We start from the raw sequence: 18,075 nt of genomic DNA on the forward strand, positions 1-18,075 counted from the left end.
AAAGAAAGAAAGAAAGAAAGAAAGGAAAAAAAGAAAGGAGGGAGGGAGGGAAGGAGGGAGGGAGGGGAAGGAGGGAAGGAGAGAGAGAAAGAAAAAGAAAGAAAGAAAGAAAGAAAGAAAGAAAGAAAGAAAGAAAGAAAGAAAGAAAGAAAGAAAAGCAAGCCAGCCTCGGGGTAAAAGGCAACTTAGGAGGTGGAGACCTGGCATCAGACTGTGCATGGGTGACCAGGCCAGACATCCCCAGGCCTCAGTTGGTTCAGCTGGGCCTGCTCCAGAGGAAGAAGTTGCAGCTTGATGAGGGGTCATTAGGGGGACCTTGTGGCCTGGCACACACATAGAAATGGCGGCCCAGGTTGGGTCCTGGTTTTTTCACAATCCGCATCACACATGGCTCCCTGTGGCCTCTGCAGAGGGGTGCGGGTGAGGGCCCACTCAGCACAGACTTCCAGAACAAGGTCTGTACCCCCTTCTCATCTTTGACCTCAGAATCCTTGGCTTGCTCATCCACCATTGTGGTTGTCATAGCCTCTTCCGGAGACTTCGGGGTAAGAAGGGCGCCCACTAGAGGCAGCCTAGGTAGTTCTACATCAGAAGTTTGGGAATGGCTAGCAGAAGGCTGAAAATAACTCATCAGGTCTCTCTGGCGTCTTCTGGAGCCATCTTGACGTTTTGAAGGCCTGGACGAGTGCCTGTGGGCCTGTGTTTCCTGTGTTTTTTGCTGCTTCTGGACCTGGGCTTGATGGCTGGGCTGCAGGACTGGCTGCCCTCGCTTGAGTGCTTGTTCACGAGGAACTAGGAAGCCTAGAATCTTGAGCTGGGTACCTGCAAACTCAGGGAGGAAACGGGTGCACAGAGCTGGGCACTGTTTTGCTGGTAAACAGGACACATTCAAGAGAGCTCCCACAGGGCAGTGGTCAGAGCCCATAACTTGAGGGAGCAGGAAGGCATCTTGGAAAGTGTCTACGATTAGAGTCCGGTCCCCCAGTACATAGTCAAGTCTGGTACCATAGTTGAGACGGCGGGCACCAGTGATCACTGACCAGCAGGTGAAGGCTCTCTCCTGTTTTGGATAGAAATAACGGTAGCTATCCATAAAAGGCCCTATATGGGACTCAGCCTGGTACTCTAGGTCACTGACCAAGCCATCCATCCACTTACGACCCGGGTCTTCTTCAAAGCACTCTAGACTGCCAGCATCGCAGTGGTCAATTGGACGGTGGGCTGTATTCAGGTCCCCCAGGATTATAACATGGCAGCCAGCTGCCAGGAGCGCTTCTGCCCTGATCTGCAGCAGGCGATAGAAACGCATCTTAAAGGTCAGCCGCTCAGGCCTCCCGGGATTCGCATATGGGCAGTACACGTTGATCAGGGTCAAGGGCTTCTCCTTCCCTTCCCGTGTGCAGATCTTATGCTGCGTAAGGAGAGCCCGGCCCTCACTATCCAGAGCCCGGAGCTGCTCTTGGGTGAACTCAGTCATGTTTCCATAGCAACCAATATCCCCATTCAGGGTGGCAAACAGACCGCTCAGGCCTTCTTCAGCAGCCACTGGGGTAGCACTGTCCTTACAGAAAGTGGCTACACCAGAATAGCCACTCTGGCTGCGACTGAAGCTGAAATAGGAGTTATAGCCCTCAACAACAGCCAGGGGCTCCCTCAGTGAGTCTCTGGTCACTTTGGTCTCCTGGAGACAGACAATATCGGCATCCAGCTCTTCCAAAACCTGTCGCAAGACCGTTGAACTGGGTACCTGGCATCCCAGACCTTGCAGGGGCCTCCGGATCCCGTTGATATTCCAGCTTACCACGCGCAACATTTTGGTAGACTGTACCGTTTCACAGACTGTATGTATAGGCATAGTCAAACTGTTATCTGGAAGTTAACTGGCTCCCACCTTCCTCCTGCGGTTGAGCAGGTGTTCTCATCCCCCAAAGCGCTGGACTGCTTACCTGGGCTTCAAGTTCAGTTCTCTTTAGTGAGAGATGAACTATGGTGAGAACAGATTCCAACAAGGAAGGAAAGCTGGGTTTATATGCTGGTGACGTCAGCACTCAGAAAACTGAGGCAGGGGTTTGCAAGAACAAGACCTACCTGGGCTACGCAGCAAGACCATGTCCAAAATCCAGGAAAGAGTGAATGACGTCTATGGTCCTTTTCTTCTGGCTGCACACAGGCCAGACTCCTGAGTTCCCGATTTCCTTCCTCCTCTATTCAAAAGTCCCTTTGATACATCAGCTTAGTTACAACTGGCTTTCCAAAGACTATTACTAAAAAGCAAACAGAGTTCTTTCTAACAGTTAACAATCAACCAAGCAGAGTCTTCCCAAGACACACAAGTTACAAACATGGGAATTTCTTTTTGGGAGACACCAGTCACTCAAGAGGCAGTCTTGGCTGTGGTGTTGTCTTTTGTATCTGAGAGCATGCAGACTTGAGTTGGGCTCCTTTCACACAGTGGAAGAACAACACAGAGGGTAGCCAAGGTAAGGAAAATATGTATTTTACCCAAATATTTGGTAGTTTTGCTTGTCAACTAAGACACTGATTCATATGATTAGTGTGCATTGACACACACACACACACACACACACAGAGAGAGAGAGAGAGAGAGAGAGAGAGAGAGAGCACCCTTTCAAGCACTCAGTTTACCACTTCAGAACTCTCTTTTGAAACTGTGCTTCAAATACTGTAAAATCAGAAGTCACCACAGTAGGAAAAGGGTGAGCCTAAGGAAATTGGAAGAGGGACATGAGGTCTCAGGTTATTTCTCTACCCTTTGGCTAGCTATGATGGAAGACACAGTAGGGGAGGTGAGAGACATTTATAAAGCAAACCAGAGTGTGGAGAGAGGAAATAGAAGGTCTGTAAGCAAACAGTCATCCATCAGTCACAAAGAAGAGGAACATGACCCCAAAAATTCTACCATGGATCTTTTACAACTCATAAACAGGATACAAGATAAACTCAAAAAAAGTCAGTAGCCCTCCTTTACACAGATAATAAATGGACTAAGAAAGAAATAACTCTTTGAAGAGAGAAATTGAAGAAGACACCAGAAAGTGGAAAGCTCTCCTATGCTCTTGGGTAGGTAGAATTAACATAGTAAAAAATGGCAATCTTACCAAAAGCAATCTACAGATTCAATGCAATGCCCATCAAAATCCCAGCAAAATTCTTCACAGACCTCAAAAGAACAGTACTCAACTTCATATAGAAAAGCAAAAATCCCAGGATAGTTAAAACAATCCTGTACAATAAAAGAACTTCTGGAGGCATCACAATTCCTGACTTTAAACTCTACTACAGAGCTACGGTCCTGAAAACAGCCTGGTAATGGCATAAAAACACACAGGAGGACCAATGAAACTGAATTGAAGACCTGGATATTAATCCACACACCTATGAACACCTGATTTTTGACAAATAAGCAAAAAATATCAAATGGAAAAAAGAAAGCATATTTAACAAGTGGTGCTGGCATAACTGGATATCAACATGTAGAAAAATGAAAATAGGTCCAAATCTATCACCAATCACAAAACTCAAGTACAAATGGATCAAAGACCTCAACATAAAGCCAGTCACACTGAACCTCATAGAAGAAAAAGTGGGAAGTATACTTGAACACATTGGCACAGGAGACCACTTTCTAAATATAACCCCAGTAGCACAGACACTGAGAGAAACAATTAATAAATGTGATCTTCTGAAACTGAAAAGCTTCTGTAAAGCAAAGGACACAGTCAACAAGACAATACGGCAGCCTAGAAAATGGGAAAAGATCTTTATCAACCCCACATCAGATAGAGGTCTGATACAAAGAACTCAAGAAATTGGTTATCACCGGGCGGTGGTGGCGCACGCCTTTAATCCCAGCACTCAGGAGGCAGAGGCAGGCGGATCTCTGTGAGTTCGAGACCAGCCTGGTCTACAAGAGCTAGTTCCAGGAAAGGCTCCAAAGCCACAGAGAAACCCTGTCTCGAAAAACCAAAAAAAAGAAAAAAGAAATTGGTTATCAAAAGAACAACTAATACAATAAAAAATGGAGTACAAACCTAAACAGAGAACTCTCAACAAAGGAATCTAAAATGGCTGAAAGACACCTAAGGAAATGCTCAACATCCTTAGTCATCAGAGAAATGCAAATCAAAACAACTCTGAGCTTCCATTTTATACCTGTAAGAATGGCCAAGATCAAAAACACTGATGACACCTTATTCTGGAGAGGTTGTGGGGTAAAGGGAACACTTCTGCATTGCTGGTGGAAATGCAAGCTGATACATACCCTTTGGACATCAGTGTGGCAATTTCTTAGAAAATTAGGAAACAACCTTCCTCAAGACCCAGCAATACCGCTTTTTGGTATATATTCAAAGGATGTTCAATTGTACCACAAAGACATGTGTTCAACTATGTTCATAGCAGCATTGTTTGTCATAGCCAGAACTTGGAAACAACTTAAATGCCTCTCGACTGAAGAATGGGTAAGGAAAATATTGTTATGAGAGTTGCGGGCAGGCCTGCTTTTTGTCCCGCCCAGCTCCCAGCTGCCTGGCTAGCTTATGCCCAGAAATAACAACACACAAACTGTATTCATTTAAACACTGTCTGGCCCATTATTTCCAGCCTCTTATTGTCTAATTCTCACATCTTGAATAACCCAATTTTAATAATCTGTGTAGCACTACTAGGGGTGGCTTATTGGAAAGATTCTAGCCTGCATCCATCTCGGAGAGGAGAGTCATGGCGACTGCTTGAGGCATCTGACTAACTTCCCTCTTTCCCAGCATTCTGTTCTGTCTACTCTACTTATCTAAATCCCACCCTATCAAAAAGCCAAGGCAGTTTCTTTATTAACCAATGAGAGTCCGCCATCAAAATATGGTACTTTTCCACAATGGAGTACTACACAGCAGAAAAAAATAATGACATCTTGAAATTTGTAGGCAAATGGATAGAGCTAGAAAACATCATATTGTGTGAAGTAACTCAGACCCAGCAAGACAATTATCATATGTACTCACTCGTAAGTGGTTTTTAAACATAAAACAAAGAAAAACCAGCCTACAAATCACAATCCCAGAGAACCTAGACAACAATGAGGACCCTAAGAGAGACATACATGGATCTAATCTACATGGGAAGTAGAATAAGACAAGATCTCCTGAGTAAATTGGGAGCATGGGACCTTGGGAGAAGGTTGAAGGGGAGAGGAAAGGCAAGGAGGGGAGCAATGGAAAATGTAGAGCTCAATAAAATCAACTTAAAGAAAAACAAAAGGAACATGGAATATTTTTGTGCATGTAGGTCATCAAGCCCTTAGGGCTGGAAATGGCTGCAGGGTTAATGGTCTAGATGCTCAGAGTTAGAACTACAGAGAGAACAGAATCAGGGTTCTTTGCTATGGTGATGAAAGGTGGAGGAAGGAGAAGGAACACCCTAGCCCCAAGCCACCTCTGTGCAACGCCCCCCCACACCAGGGCCCTCTTCAGCAGCATGTGAAAATCCTGTGATTTGTCTCCTCTGAGATTTCCACTGGCTTAAAACTTGACCTCAGAGGAGTCTTCATGGTCTTGCTTACAAGTTGATTTCTACACTATCCACGTCATCTTGGAGGGAATGTGAAGGCCAAGTAGTTTCTGACACAAGCAGCCACTTCCAAAGTATGTTTGTGAGCAAGGACCTTAGTGAACCCTGAATCTGGTAACCACCCTTCACAGTAAAGCAGAAGAGTCTCGTGTAAAAGCTCTAGGCTACAGGCTTCACTGGCAGGGATCTGGTTCTGAGAACAGTCTCTCATAGGAGCTACTTGAAAGCTGGGACCAATCTGAGTCCCTGTTGGACTATCTGAAGCACAGCCTGTAAGCCAAGCTATTTAAATAAATCGTGTGTGTGTGTGTGTGTGTGTGTATGTGTGTGTGTGTGTGTACGTGTGTGTTGGTGTATTCGTATGGGATTTACTAGAATGTATGTATCCTGACTAATACAATACAAATTTGTCAAGGCTTTATGACATACTGCCCATTTTCATTATATTAGTCTATTACCATACTTCTCTCTTTCTCTCTGTGTGTGTATGTGTGCTGGTTCATGTGTATTCATACGTGAAAAGGCTACAGAAAGAACTTAGTTGTCATCCCTTAGATACCTTCCACCTTGATTTTTGAGAGAGTCTCTCTTTGGGACTTGGGCAGTGCCTGTCTCCAACATTTATGCTATTTTCAATAAACCAAGCAAATTGTTTGAGGCTGTAACAATTTAGTTTTATTAATATCTACAAAATACACTTATTTTTAAAGACAAACTAAAAATATTCTCTGGATGTGGAGAAGTAAATAATGTTTTTCTAAATAACAGTGGAACCAGGAACAATTTTAAACTGAATGGTAACCAATGCAGGCGTACAGAACTTCAGTGCTGCAGCAGAAGCAGGACTCAGAGGAAAACCCCCAGCACTAAAATACATGTGTAAGAAAAGAAAACAGGCTGCAATATCAATGATCTAAGCATCTATCTCAAAACAGTTGAACAAAGATATCCAAGGAAGCTAGAAGAAATAAGACATTTTTATATTTCTAAAAATAGAGGGAAAAAGCACAATTAGATAAAATAAAGAAAGAAAGCTAAAGATTGTAGGTTTGAAAACAGCTGCAACAACAATTGGTAATCCCAAAGCAAGACTGATCTAAGGAAAAAAGGATAGAAAACAAATTGCCAATATCAGCAACAAATGTAGTTTAACTCAAATTTAACTCAATATTTTTTGTTTCGTTTTGTTTTGGGGGGTTTTCTGTTGTTTGTTTGTTTGTTTGTTTGTATTTGTTTTTCTGTTTTGTTTTGTTTTGTTCTTTTGAGACAGGGTTTCTGTGTCTAACAGTCCTGGCTGTTCTAGAACTCACTATGTAGACCAATAGACCTGCAGAAATCAGAAATCTGCCTGCCCCTGCCTTCCAAGTGCTGGGATTACAAGTATGTGCTACCACCATCTGACTCACTAACTCAATATGTCAACAAAAATATTTTACTACCTATTAAGGGCACCAAGTATGAGCATGAAAGGAAATAGGATGCAATGAATTAGCTTTGAAAGTGTCCATAAAATTCACATTTCAGGCCGGGCGGTGGTGGTACACGCCTTTAATCTATCTCAGCACTCGAGAGGCAGGGGCAAGCAGATCTCTGTGAGTTCAATGCCGGCCTGTCTTCAGAGTGAGTTTCAGCACAGCCATGACTGTTCCACAGAGAAACCCTGTCCCAAGAAACAAAACAAAACAATCACATTTCAGATTTTATTACATTCAATTTAGTACAACAACATTCTCTGTACAATAATACAGGCTACTATCAATTTGGTGGTAAAGGCCTAGAAAGTAAGAAATATCGTATGTTGTGAGCTTTGAAAGAACAGAGTCAGCACCAGCTCTAATCATGATCCCCAGAATGTGACTTTAAGAAAGTTTATAACCTCTCTAAGCTCCATTTTCTCATATTTTTTAAAAAAGGAAAACAATAGCCAAACTTACTGGCACATGTTGGAAGGGTGAAAGATTAGAACAGCAAGCACGTTCAAGTTCCCACAGAACACCTTCCCCGTAATGACCCATGACCTCAGATTTACCATTTGAATATTTGTAGGAAAAATTCAGAAACATTGAAAAAAAATAAGGTCATTCATTTTTTAAAAGCTTGACATTTCATTTTCCTTGTCCATTTTGACCAGGGATGTTTGATTGGCAACTTATTTATTTATTTATTTATTTTCATTTTACATACCACAGTCCTCCTACCCACTCCTCCTGCTCCCCCGTGGATTGTCAATTGTTCGATAAAAATTATGTTACCAGCTGTGCTGAGGATGGAGACCAATGGTATACAGGTTTAACTACCGTGTGTGAAAGTTCTGGGGTTTGCTTCTCAGTTTCATTAAAAGAGAGAGAAAAAAAGTGAGTTAACAATATATGAACAAAATGCAGCACCACATGAGAAAGTTAAAGTTATAGAACAATATACAAGTTTAGCTCTGTGTCATGGAGTGGTCTTTTCCTTGAGTACTGGTAGTGTTCAGTAAGAACTAAACCGATTGTGTAACACTGCCAAACTTTGTTTCGAAGTCCTTCCATCTCGGGTGCTGGCATTATACGAGAGCGCCCTCTCTGATAGCTCCGGCGGTGTGCCAGTGTAGTTTCTGAGAGACTCTCATCTTGACCAGCAACAGGGGGTCTAGGATCCAAGCCATTCACACGCCAGAACGGCATGACAGATGCTCAGGGTTCTTCACACACTGAACAAACCTGACAGGCCTGTGGGAGAGAAGCAAGAAAGGAAATCAAGGGACAGGATGAGGACTGGCAAGATGGGTCATGGGGTAAAGGGATCACTGCCATGCCGTGCCCCATGACTGGAGAGCTTGATCTCCAGAGTTCATGTGGTGGAACAAAGCCCTGATTCCTACAAGTTGTCTTCAGATGCTCACATGAAAGCTATGGTATGTGCACACATGTGCAAATGTACATACATACAGTAAATAAACATAAATGTAACAAAAATTTAAGAGGAAAGAGACTGAACGATGTACCTTATGGCCCAACTCATCAATGAAAGAAAACCCTTCGGCAACCAAAGGAAAATGGACCACTGACCATCTACACACATGCCTCTCCTCAGCATCAACACTGAGAACTGCCTAGCCCAGGAGTAAACGACTTGAAAGGGTGCTCCATTCGGGTGCAGTTCACTTGTAAGGCCATAGAAATCAATGCCAAGGACGGAGTGCAATGGAAATATATGGAGGTGAAAAGCGAACATCTGGTTCAAACGTGTCACAAGTCTGTGACAGCTGATGATCACGAGACAGCAGATGTGGCCACAGAGAGCAGGGCCACCCTCATTCTTGAGGATTCTGCCTTCCCCAGTTAGGGAGCTTCCTGATGACTTCTGGGTGAAAGCAAGAGTCAGCACAGAACTCAGGGACTGTCCTTAAGAGGTATGGATATCTTCAGAGGGCCACGCTTCCTCTACATGTAGCACGCTTTAGGATCTAACTGGTAAATTTAAAAGACTGTCATTTTCATAAATGTGAGCTCACAAAACCATGGAGTCTATGTTCCGCAACCTCCTCCAGCCTGCCAGCACTCTTTCCTGTACAAAACGTCTTTGCACCTTCGCCTCATCAGCTGTCTACAGAGTTTCTTTTATAGCTGATCTTTTCTTCTGCTATTTTTTTTTCATTTAACTTCTGCAGCATGTTGATGATTTTTTTTTCCTGGCAGTTTCCAAAGAAGAGACAGCTTGATTGATGGGAAATTCAGGTCATCTGGGAAATGAGCCACCCATCCATTAAATCTGCCTTTGAGATATGGTAGGCGACGTGAAGAGGCGTAAAATTACTCCGTCTCTTCAGCCTGTGCATACATCACAGAGCCTTTTCTCTGGGCTTTGGTCTTGGTTGAAGCTGCTCCTCATGGGAAAGCTTCGAAAGTCCTGCTTGCTCTGTAGAAAGTGGCTGGCTGTCCCTGTCTGTATCATTGGTTGTAACCAGTCAAAAACAATGAGGGGCCCCCCAGTTTGGAGTTACAGATGACTTTAAAGATATATACCAGCCCATAGGTTAATGGTAAATTTCTGTTAAGAATTTACATTAGGTGCTCACTTCGGTAGCACTGACACTAAAATTGGAACAATGCACAGACGATTAGCATGACCCTTATGGGAGGATGACACACAAATTGTGATGCATTCGATTAAAAATAAAAAGAATTTACATTGGTGTTGGTTTTAATCTAGAAAAGATAAGTCTTTGTAAACTGCCGTGTGGAAATTTACCAAATAATAGGCATTTACATTTGAATCTAACCAAGGAGATTTCACATGCAAATTTATAGCCAGTCACGGAATCTTAAAACTTGGGAGAAAAGTCTTGGCGAGGCATGTTTCTGTTCCCCTGAAGGTCAGCAGAAAAGCAGGAAGTGTGTCCTCCGAGCGTCAGTCAGCTTCTGGGGCAAGTCACTGCTTACGGCTGGCACGGAAGGAGGAAGAGGACGAATGGGCAGGCAGCCAGATTGAAGCCATTGGCTAGGGAGACAAGTTAGGTTTGTTGGCACAGCAGAAGCCATCACACACCACACGCCCCCAAGGCCTGAGAGGCATCGCTGAAGCCTGCTCAGGTCACACTGCTGTTTTGTTCACAAGAAATCATTTACCGGCCTGGTTACATGGCTCGGTGATTAAGAGCACTGACTGGTCTTCCAGAGGATCCACATTCAATTTCGGACTCTCACAGGGTGACTCACAACTGTACTTCCAGCTCTAGGGACCCAATGCCCTCTTCGGCCTCCAGGCACAAATGTCATGCACAGACATGGATGCAAGCAAAATACTCATACATTAAAAAAATAAAATATTTAGAGGGTTGGATAGATAGCTCAGAGGTTAAGAACCCTGGCTGCTCTTACAGAGGTCCTGAGTTCAATTCTCTCAAGTCACATGGTGGCTCACATCTATCTCTGATAAGATCTGGCCCCTCTTCTGGCCTGCAGATATACATGCCGGCAGAATACTGTTTACATAATAAATAAACAAATCTTAAAAAATAAAAGAGATCAATTACCTGTAGTTATCCTGGCAGGTAAATGCAATATTCCTTTTTTCTACAATCAGCTTCAGCTCATTTATGGAGGATCCTGAGCATGAGTTACTAGGGAAGAAAGAAAATATTCAAGGAATCAGATCTTTCAAACACCCTCTGAGCGTCTGACCTCCTCTGCATAACTGCTCCTGGGAACAGCACTGAGTAGAGGCGGATCAGAAGTCCACCTCTTGGGTTCTCAGGTCATCAGGAGCAGAGGTGGGAGTCACTGTCCTTTGTGAAGACAGAAGTAAGACATTAGAAGGAGGGCTCAGAGCAGAGTGAGCATGCAGGTCTGTCCCCGCTGCACTCTTGTGACCTTGCATTTTTTCCACAGGCTGACTCAGAGACTATCAGTCTGCTACAGACAGTGACATACCTGGACTCTGCTTCGAGGTTATGCATCACCCAGGCCTGGAGTTTATGAACCTTATTTGGGTCCAGATTAAAGACTTCCACACTTCCAAAGGTACTAAAACAGAAGAGATAAAGAACATCCTTGATCCCAGGCCAGCGGGCAGGGCATCCAGACTGCCTGTCAGAATTCACCCAGCTGGACACCATTGAGCAGAATCTACCTCGCCTCCTACCTTTCCCCATTTGACATGACTCTTGGATTCCAGATTTCAAGATAAGATTTTTTTTTTTTCAAGACAGGGTTTCTCTGTGTTACAACTCTGGCTGTCCTGGAGCACACCAAGATCGCCTGCCTCTGCCTGCCATGCTAGGGTCAAAGGCTTGCATCTCCACTGCCCAGCCCAGATGAGATTTTAGCTATACTTCGGTGCTGATTAATACATATGAGATACTTGATGTAGCATTACCAGAGAAGCTGCTTACAACCACAGAATCTCACCAATGCCTTTTTAGATTCACCCTTGTTAGTGTGGACAGCTACCCTCCCTGTGGCAGGGACTTAGCTCTCTAATATCAGATGACAAGATTCTGAGTGCTAGCTAGCATCTTCACCCCAAACCCATAGGACAAGAGGGTCAGAAGAAGGCAACAGAGTTAATGTGGCTTTGTAAACTTAAATATTGAAACGGAAGAGAGGAACAATTAACAGAGGGTACCTAGAGTGCCCAGAAAAAAAATTTAATACATGCTTCCATCTTCAGAAGTATTTTTATCAGAGAAAAGTTAGAGAACAAAGGCCATTGATGTGATAGAAACTAAGGTGAAAAGGAGGCTTGGGACGGGAGGCTTGAGGGTGGGCCAGTTCAGTCCTGAGGACTAAATGAGAAAGTAATAGCTGATATGCCGTGGGGAGTTTTCATTAGACATGGAACTCACTCTTGGTTTATCTCTATAACATCCTCACCTCCTCACCTCATCACTTATGCATACAGGGACTCCCAGAGCCCAGCTGCCTGCCCCAGGTCACACAGGGTGTGTGTGATGACCTCTGGGGTCCACCCTGTTAAATCATTAGTGCTTTGCTGACAATGCTGCCATAAGAAAATGAAGATCAGAGCCCAGCGTGGCTTCTGATGTCCCAGGACACCTCTGCTGCTGAAGTGGGATTCCCACTCTTCACACGGGGAAAGAGACAAGTGAGCCATTATTCCTGAATGGTGGGGATGCAGAAAGGGAGAAGTGGGGAGGCAGGCCAGACAGTATGGGTGAAATGGGAGGATAAAATGAGAGGGGGAAGGAGAGTTGAGAAGATGATGCGAGACCTCAGAAAGTGAAGAGCAATGGCTGGTAACCATATAATGGCCCTTAGGAACGTTGGAGGATTTCAGACAAAGGAGAAATCAGAGCAAACATTGAACCAGGAAGAAAAATATCTTCTGAGAATACAAAAACTCCTTTTTTTTAAGACCAGCTCTTCGGGAATGAAAGAAAGGCACATTCTTTTGAGGAATGCCATGTCCAACAGGCGACTATGTGAAGCATGATTAATAAAAATTCAGAGACAGATATTTGGGGTTCAACCTGAAGACAAGAAAAGCGAAGTAGCCAGCCACTGACTCTTATCTCAACTTCTGTCCAAAAATGGTGACCCTGCTTCCAGGAAACCTCAGATTGAGACTGAGAGTTGTCTCCTCCCATTTTATCACCCTCTCTAAATCTTGGATTAAGGACATATACCACTACCACCTGGTTTCTATGGCAAGCTAATGTGGCTATTGGGATTAAAGGTGTGTGTCATTGCTGCCTGGTCTGTAAGGCTGTTTACTTTTCTAATCCTCAGGTAAGCTTTATTTATTAAACTACCAATGAAATGCCACTAAAACAATGGTAACTGCAAAAACTAACCCTTGCAAACAGGCTGCAAGGAAAGGAAAGAAGTACCTGTTTTTGTAAAATGGTTCACCGAGAGACCCATTGAGCATCACTTGGACCACACCACAGGCAGTTTCTGCAAACTTAAAAAAAAAAAAGTCCATCATTATTCTCCAGTAATTTCATGCAAAAGAGTATGCAGTATTAGCTAGGAGGGAGAAAATAGCCTCTACGCTTTCAGCCCAGGAATGGTGACAACAGTCTAAGCCATTGGAAATATTTGCTTTGCATGAGTTCTTGATGCAGCCTTGCCACTCTGTAATGATGCAGAAGTTGAAAGTCTAGAGTGGGAAACAGAGTATCTCTAGAAGAAGGAAATGAAGGCACTCGCCTGGTGTCATGTCCTGTAGAGGCTACACCTTATTTAACAGAAGCAAGATGGACAACTTAGGGGCAAGGGAAGTGGAGCACTGTGGAAAGAGAAACTTAGGCAAGAGCCAATGACCGTGACATTGTCTAAAAAGACACCAAGAGCAAAAGGAGACGCCCTGAAGAACTCTGTAGACCAGGCTGGCCTTTGAACACAGAGAGTTTGATTTCCTCAAGCAACCAACTTTCATCTGGAAAATTCATTAAGAACTGGAGTGAACCATGTACAAGGAGTACTGTGCAGCTTCCTCTGAAGACAGACCAAGACCTCTGGGACCTAGGTCTCCTTCTGTGACATTTGTGCACACATTGTAATGATGGGTGGAACAGCTTTAGCCATCAGTATGAAGAACTCCGTGGGGAACGAGAGCTTGGCTTCCCGGGATCTTCTAGAGTCTGTAGTGATCTATACCTGGTACATGGCGGAGGGGATGTTTTGCCCAGTAAAATTCCAAGGAAAGAAAAGATGGCAGGAAAAAGGAAGATACTTCATTCTAGAGATTAGGAAAGAGCAAGGAAGTGCTGTATAGGAGACAAAATCCCTGCCCCAAAGACTAGGTGGGATTTAATATGAATCTGTGATGGGAAAGGGCTGTAGGTTCTGGAAAGCAGTGGTGTTTGTGGGGGAAAAGTCAGTTCATGGAAGGCCATGTATGCAGTTGAGGAATTGACATTATTCTGCAGGTGACTTCTACACCACAGAGTGATCTGGAGTGGAATTATGAAGTCCAGTGGTGCTTGCCTAGCTACAGAGGGAGATGAGCAGGGGGGCACCTCTAACCCTGATAAATCATCATTAAACACTGACCCAGGAGAGCACTGGACTCCACAAGGTACAATTCTCATGAGTCCCTGACACAAGGAAATCTTGGCTCAGTTGACCTCAAGGTCACATGACTTAGCAGCAAGATGACCTGAAGATTCAAACCTGTAAGAAGAACCATCTTAGCCGGGCGGTGGTGGCGCACGCCTTTAATCCCAGCACTTGGGAGGCAGAGGCAGGCGGATCTCTGTGAGTTCCAGACCAGCCTGGTCTACAAGAGCTAGCTCCAGGACAGGCTCTAAAGCTGCAGAGAAACCCTGTCTCGAAAAACCAAAAAAAAAAAAAAAAAAAAAAAAAGAAGAACCATCTTTACTGTCAAAGATAGGGACTAGACTATTTGCCTTCTTCCATGAGGCAAGGATCAAGGTGCCCGTGCTGCAGCGTCTCAGAAGTCAGGGTGCCTTCAGTCACCCTCACCATTTAACTCTTAGTACCAAGGGTTGAAATGGGAGTACAAGAAAGCTATATATCTGCTATAAAAGGTTTTAATGATGGTGTGGCTGTAAAACATATCCCAGAGTTGATAGCATAAATGAAAAGCATTCTCTTAAAAAGCAATAAAAAAAATACAGTGTCTCTGAGTGTTCAAAACATGTAGTAAATGTTCAACAATACTAGGCCAAGCAGCTATAATTAATGTAGACCTCTGTGTGTTTCTTTGGGACTGAACAGCTGTGGAATCTGGTGGGACAGAAATCTCTGTCAACAAATATGTTTGGATTTTTTCTTTTCCTTTCACTTGTTTTTCTTGATCATTTTCATTTTCCCCCATTGGTCTACTTACAAAGGAATTTTTATTACTGACGTACAACTAACGGGGAAAAAAAGTAAATCTGCTTATGCAATTTCAATTGAAGTTATCTGTATGATGTGAGGTGAGGGAGCTAGTGTTTCTCAGCCCAGACTCGAGATCAGGAATCAGCTAGTAGCTTCCACGATTGCTTGCACCTCCATGGTGCTGCTCCAAAGTGGCCATGGTATTCATGATATTTTATTTGGCTATTGTGAAGACAGAGCTCTTAACTCCTGCAAAGAGTTGGGAACATATTAAGTGGTCCATAAATGCAAATTATTAAAACTTTCCCAGAAATCCAACCAAAACCTGGGTCCCAAGATTAAATCAAACCTAGCTTCCTGATAGACATAGCCAATGAATATTATGCACTCATTGGGGGTAGGGATTCTTTTTCTGAGCTTGCAAAGCCTCTGTGAGTGTTCTGAAATTGGGTGGGAAAGTCATCTAGCATGTATCTCTGAGCTTTTTTTCTCAGAAAAGGTTTCCACACTTTCACACCTACAAAGATATGTGACCCCAAAAGGGTCCAAATCAACCAACCATTGACCAGACAGCACCTTCAGTCAAAACTCTGGAACTGAACTACTTGGAACTTACCTTTTGGGAAATCTCTTTCCAGAACACCGTGACAGGATTGTTGGGACAGTTTTCACTCCAGTGTGGGCAAGAGTCATAGTTCAGGTCTAAAACACATAGTGTATAGGAAATAGTTAAAGTGGAAATGGACATGTACCTTCAGGCTCGTTCTTGGCTGACAATGACAGTGGGAGTGTTTTCCAATGGCATCTGCGCCAAGGCAGAGGCTGGAGAATGGATATATCTCAACCCAATTTGACTAAGTGTCCCCTGAATTCCTTCCAGCTGCTTGCCTTCCCTTCCAGATCCCAGACAGGAACAGTGTGATGGGTTTGACTCATGATTCTGGGAAATGACAACAAAAGTTTGCCCCAAAGAGAGCAGCCCCCATCACTCCCCTGGAGTCCAGGAACACTTAGAGAGAAGGCCAGGCCTTTGCCGGAAGAAGGCATATTCGCCAGACACTTCTCTGGTTTCTGGTAGTTCTCTCTTGTGGCGAGTTTCCTTCTCAACCCCCAGAAGTTTGGGGGCTCAGGTGGTCTCAGGTTTTTTACAGCCAGCCCCATCACAACAGGTTCAGCCCTTAGTGCAGTACAGAGCATAGAGTGTGGCTACATTATTTCTATGACACTGTACGCAAGGTTATCTACCTTAGTATATAAACATTTGCTGAGGGTTAGGTTCTGGAGATAGAGGCTTGAATCAGTGGGAGCTCTGCCTCTTATAGCATGTGATGTAGCGAAGACAAATACCCAGAGAAAGATTAACTTCTGCTGTGAAATAGTGCCAGGAAAAGTTCAGGTTGAATTTTGCCTTGGACAAGAATTATTGTCCTCAGACAGACACTAAAGAGAAGGACACCTTATGCAGATGGCACGTGCAGAGGCAAAAAGCTGTGCTGGGCTCTGATCAGAAAAGGAGAACGATAAAAGATGAGGCCCCTGATATACAGAGGCCACGCCAAGCTGAGGAACTTAGACCATTAGTCTAGAGGTGAGGAGAGAAAATTAGGTTTTCAAAGGAGATAGACACGGTCAGATGTTTACTATAAGGAAAACCTCTGTGGTGTCAGATCTAATGGAGACTGATCCAGAGGGGTAAAGAGTCATCACTGCAGCATTGCGGCATCCCCAGAGCATCCCAAGAGTGGGTGTCTGGGTGCTGGACTCAGGCAGTGTGAGCAGAGACGAAGAACAGATGGGTTTCTGAGCACATAGATTGATTTGCTATAAAGGGAAAAGAAGGGAAGATCACAATAAAGAATGGGGATGATACCTTAAGATGCCCATGCTAAATGTCTGGCGAATATGTCTTCTTCCGGCGAAGGACTGGCCTTCTCTCTAAGTGTTCCTGGACTCCAGGGGAGTGATGGGGGGCTGGTCTCTTTATTATATTATCTCAATATAATAATTGGTTCACTGTGTCTATTTATAACCAAACATTATACTACACACCTTAAGTATATATAATTTCAGTTTCAAAATGACTTTAAAAGTGGCTCAGAATTGTGTTCAAGAATGCATGATGCAGAATGCATTAAGATATATAGGTTAAGGGGGCCACTACTTGTAAAAAAAAAAAAAGAGGGGAAGAGAAAGAGGAAGTGGAGAGGGAAGAAGGAGTAGATGTGGGAGGAGACAGGGAAAGGAGAGAGTAGGAAAAAGAACTGGATTTGGGGATGTCTGATCTCAACAGCATTATAAACGAGTACTGTGCTTTGATACAGCTTGGCTTGCCAACACTCAAATTACCTCAATTATCTATTGCATTGTGTTGAGTTGATGGGACCTCTAAGACGAGTTGGGATCATGAGGGAACCTATCCACGTGAATAAATAATGGCTTTCTCAGCGTCTCTCTCTCTCTCTCTCTCTCTCTCTCTCTCTCTCTCTCTCTCTCTCTCTCTCTCTCTCTCTCTCTCTCTCTCGCTTCCTCCCTTATGGGAGGATTTCTGATCAGTCATCTCCTCCACATGTACTACTTCCCATCCCTCAGAGGCCAACTGCAGTCCTAAACTCTGAAGCTGATATTTCCAGAGGACAGGGATTGCTGTTCTCTAAGAGCCTGACTTGCCATTGAGGGTACCGATGGCATTAGGGCATGTGCCTACTGACCTTTCAAGGTCCCTTGTCCAGCTCAAGAATCCATTCCCCGGCACCCTGAGCCATCCCAGGTGATTGAGATCCTTACCGGAAGTGCTGGGATCTCCACACCACCTGAGATCATCAGCAATGTAGCCCAGCAGCGTGTCCTCCAGGGTGAACATCTTCCCCTGGACCGAGGTATACTGATGAGCCAAATGCTTGGATTTGCTCCAAAAGAGAGTCTGAGAAAGAATAAACACACAATTTAGTAGGTCCAAAAATAAACCCGAGGGTTGGGGGATGTGGCTCAGCAGTAGAATGAGTGATAACACAAACGAGGCTCTGGGTTCCATCCCCAGAACAGCAGCCAATCCATAGTTCCATCAATCAACCTTCTGTAAATAAAACTATCAAAGTAAATCATCACACCCACTACCTATTCAGAGAAGTCTGTTTGATTATTGTCTGTCCTCCACGTCCTCTGTTCAGAGCAATGCACTTGGTACCCCTGGGGTAGG

General features: G+C 44.0%; 2 protein-coding genes and 1 non-coding gene across 3 annotated transcripts in view; 1 reads left to right on the top strand and 2 right to left on the bottom strand.

Annotated features, from left to right (window-relative positions):
• Nucleotides 1-256: 256 nt before the first annotated feature.
• LOC119805971 (DNA-(apurinic or apyrimidinic site) endonuclease 2-like) lies at nucleotides 257-1,813 on the bottom strand. The gene has a single exon (XM_038317744.1). It carries the CDS (start codon nucleotides 1,811-1,813, stop codon nucleotides 257-259), a length of 1,557 nt encoding a protein of 518 aa, XP_038173672.1.
• A 4,425-nt stretch (nucleotides 1,814-6,238) lies between these two features.
• The window catches only part of Cd38 (CD38 molecule), a 45,472-nt gene continuing 33,635 nt past the window's right edge, over nucleotides 6,239-18,075 (bottom strand). The window contains exons 4-9 of the mRNA XM_038316322.1: nucleotides 17,664-17,799; nucleotides 15,496-15,581; nucleotides 12,920-12,993; nucleotides 11,001-11,093; nucleotides 10,604-10,690; nucleotides 6,239-8,297 (exon numbers count right to left, since the gene is read on the bottom strand). Of these exons, the coding sequence (XP_038172250.1) occupies nucleotides 8,234-8,297; nucleotides 10,604-10,690; nucleotides 11,001-11,093; nucleotides 12,920-12,993; nucleotides 15,496-15,581; nucleotides 17,664-17,799 (540 nt within the window). The 3' untranslated portion in view covers nucleotides 6,239-8,233. The remainder of the gene's footprint in view (nucleotides 8,298-10,603; nucleotides 10,691-11,000; nucleotides 11,094-12,919; nucleotides 12,994-15,495; nucleotides 15,582-17,663; nucleotides 17,800-18,075) is intronic.
• On the top strand, nucleotides 9,639-9,742 carry LOC119806045. The gene has a single exon (XR_005284092.1). It is a non-coding gene; the product is annotated as a U6 spliceosomal RNA (small nuclear RNA).

Source organism: Arvicola amphibius, chromosome 1 (assembly GCF_903992535.2).
Source record: "Arvicola amphibius chromosome 1, mArvAmp1.2, whole genome shotgun sequence".
Taxonomy (NCBI): Eukaryota; Metazoa; Chordata; class Mammalia; order Rodentia; family Cricetidae; genus Arvicola; species Arvicola amphibius.

Bases quoted from the DNA above. Each gene is read 5' to 3' on its own strand.
- LOC119805971 (XM_038317744.1), bottom strand. From the start codon at position 1,813: ATGTTGCGCGTGGTAAGCTGGAATATCAACGGGATCCGGAGGCCCCTG.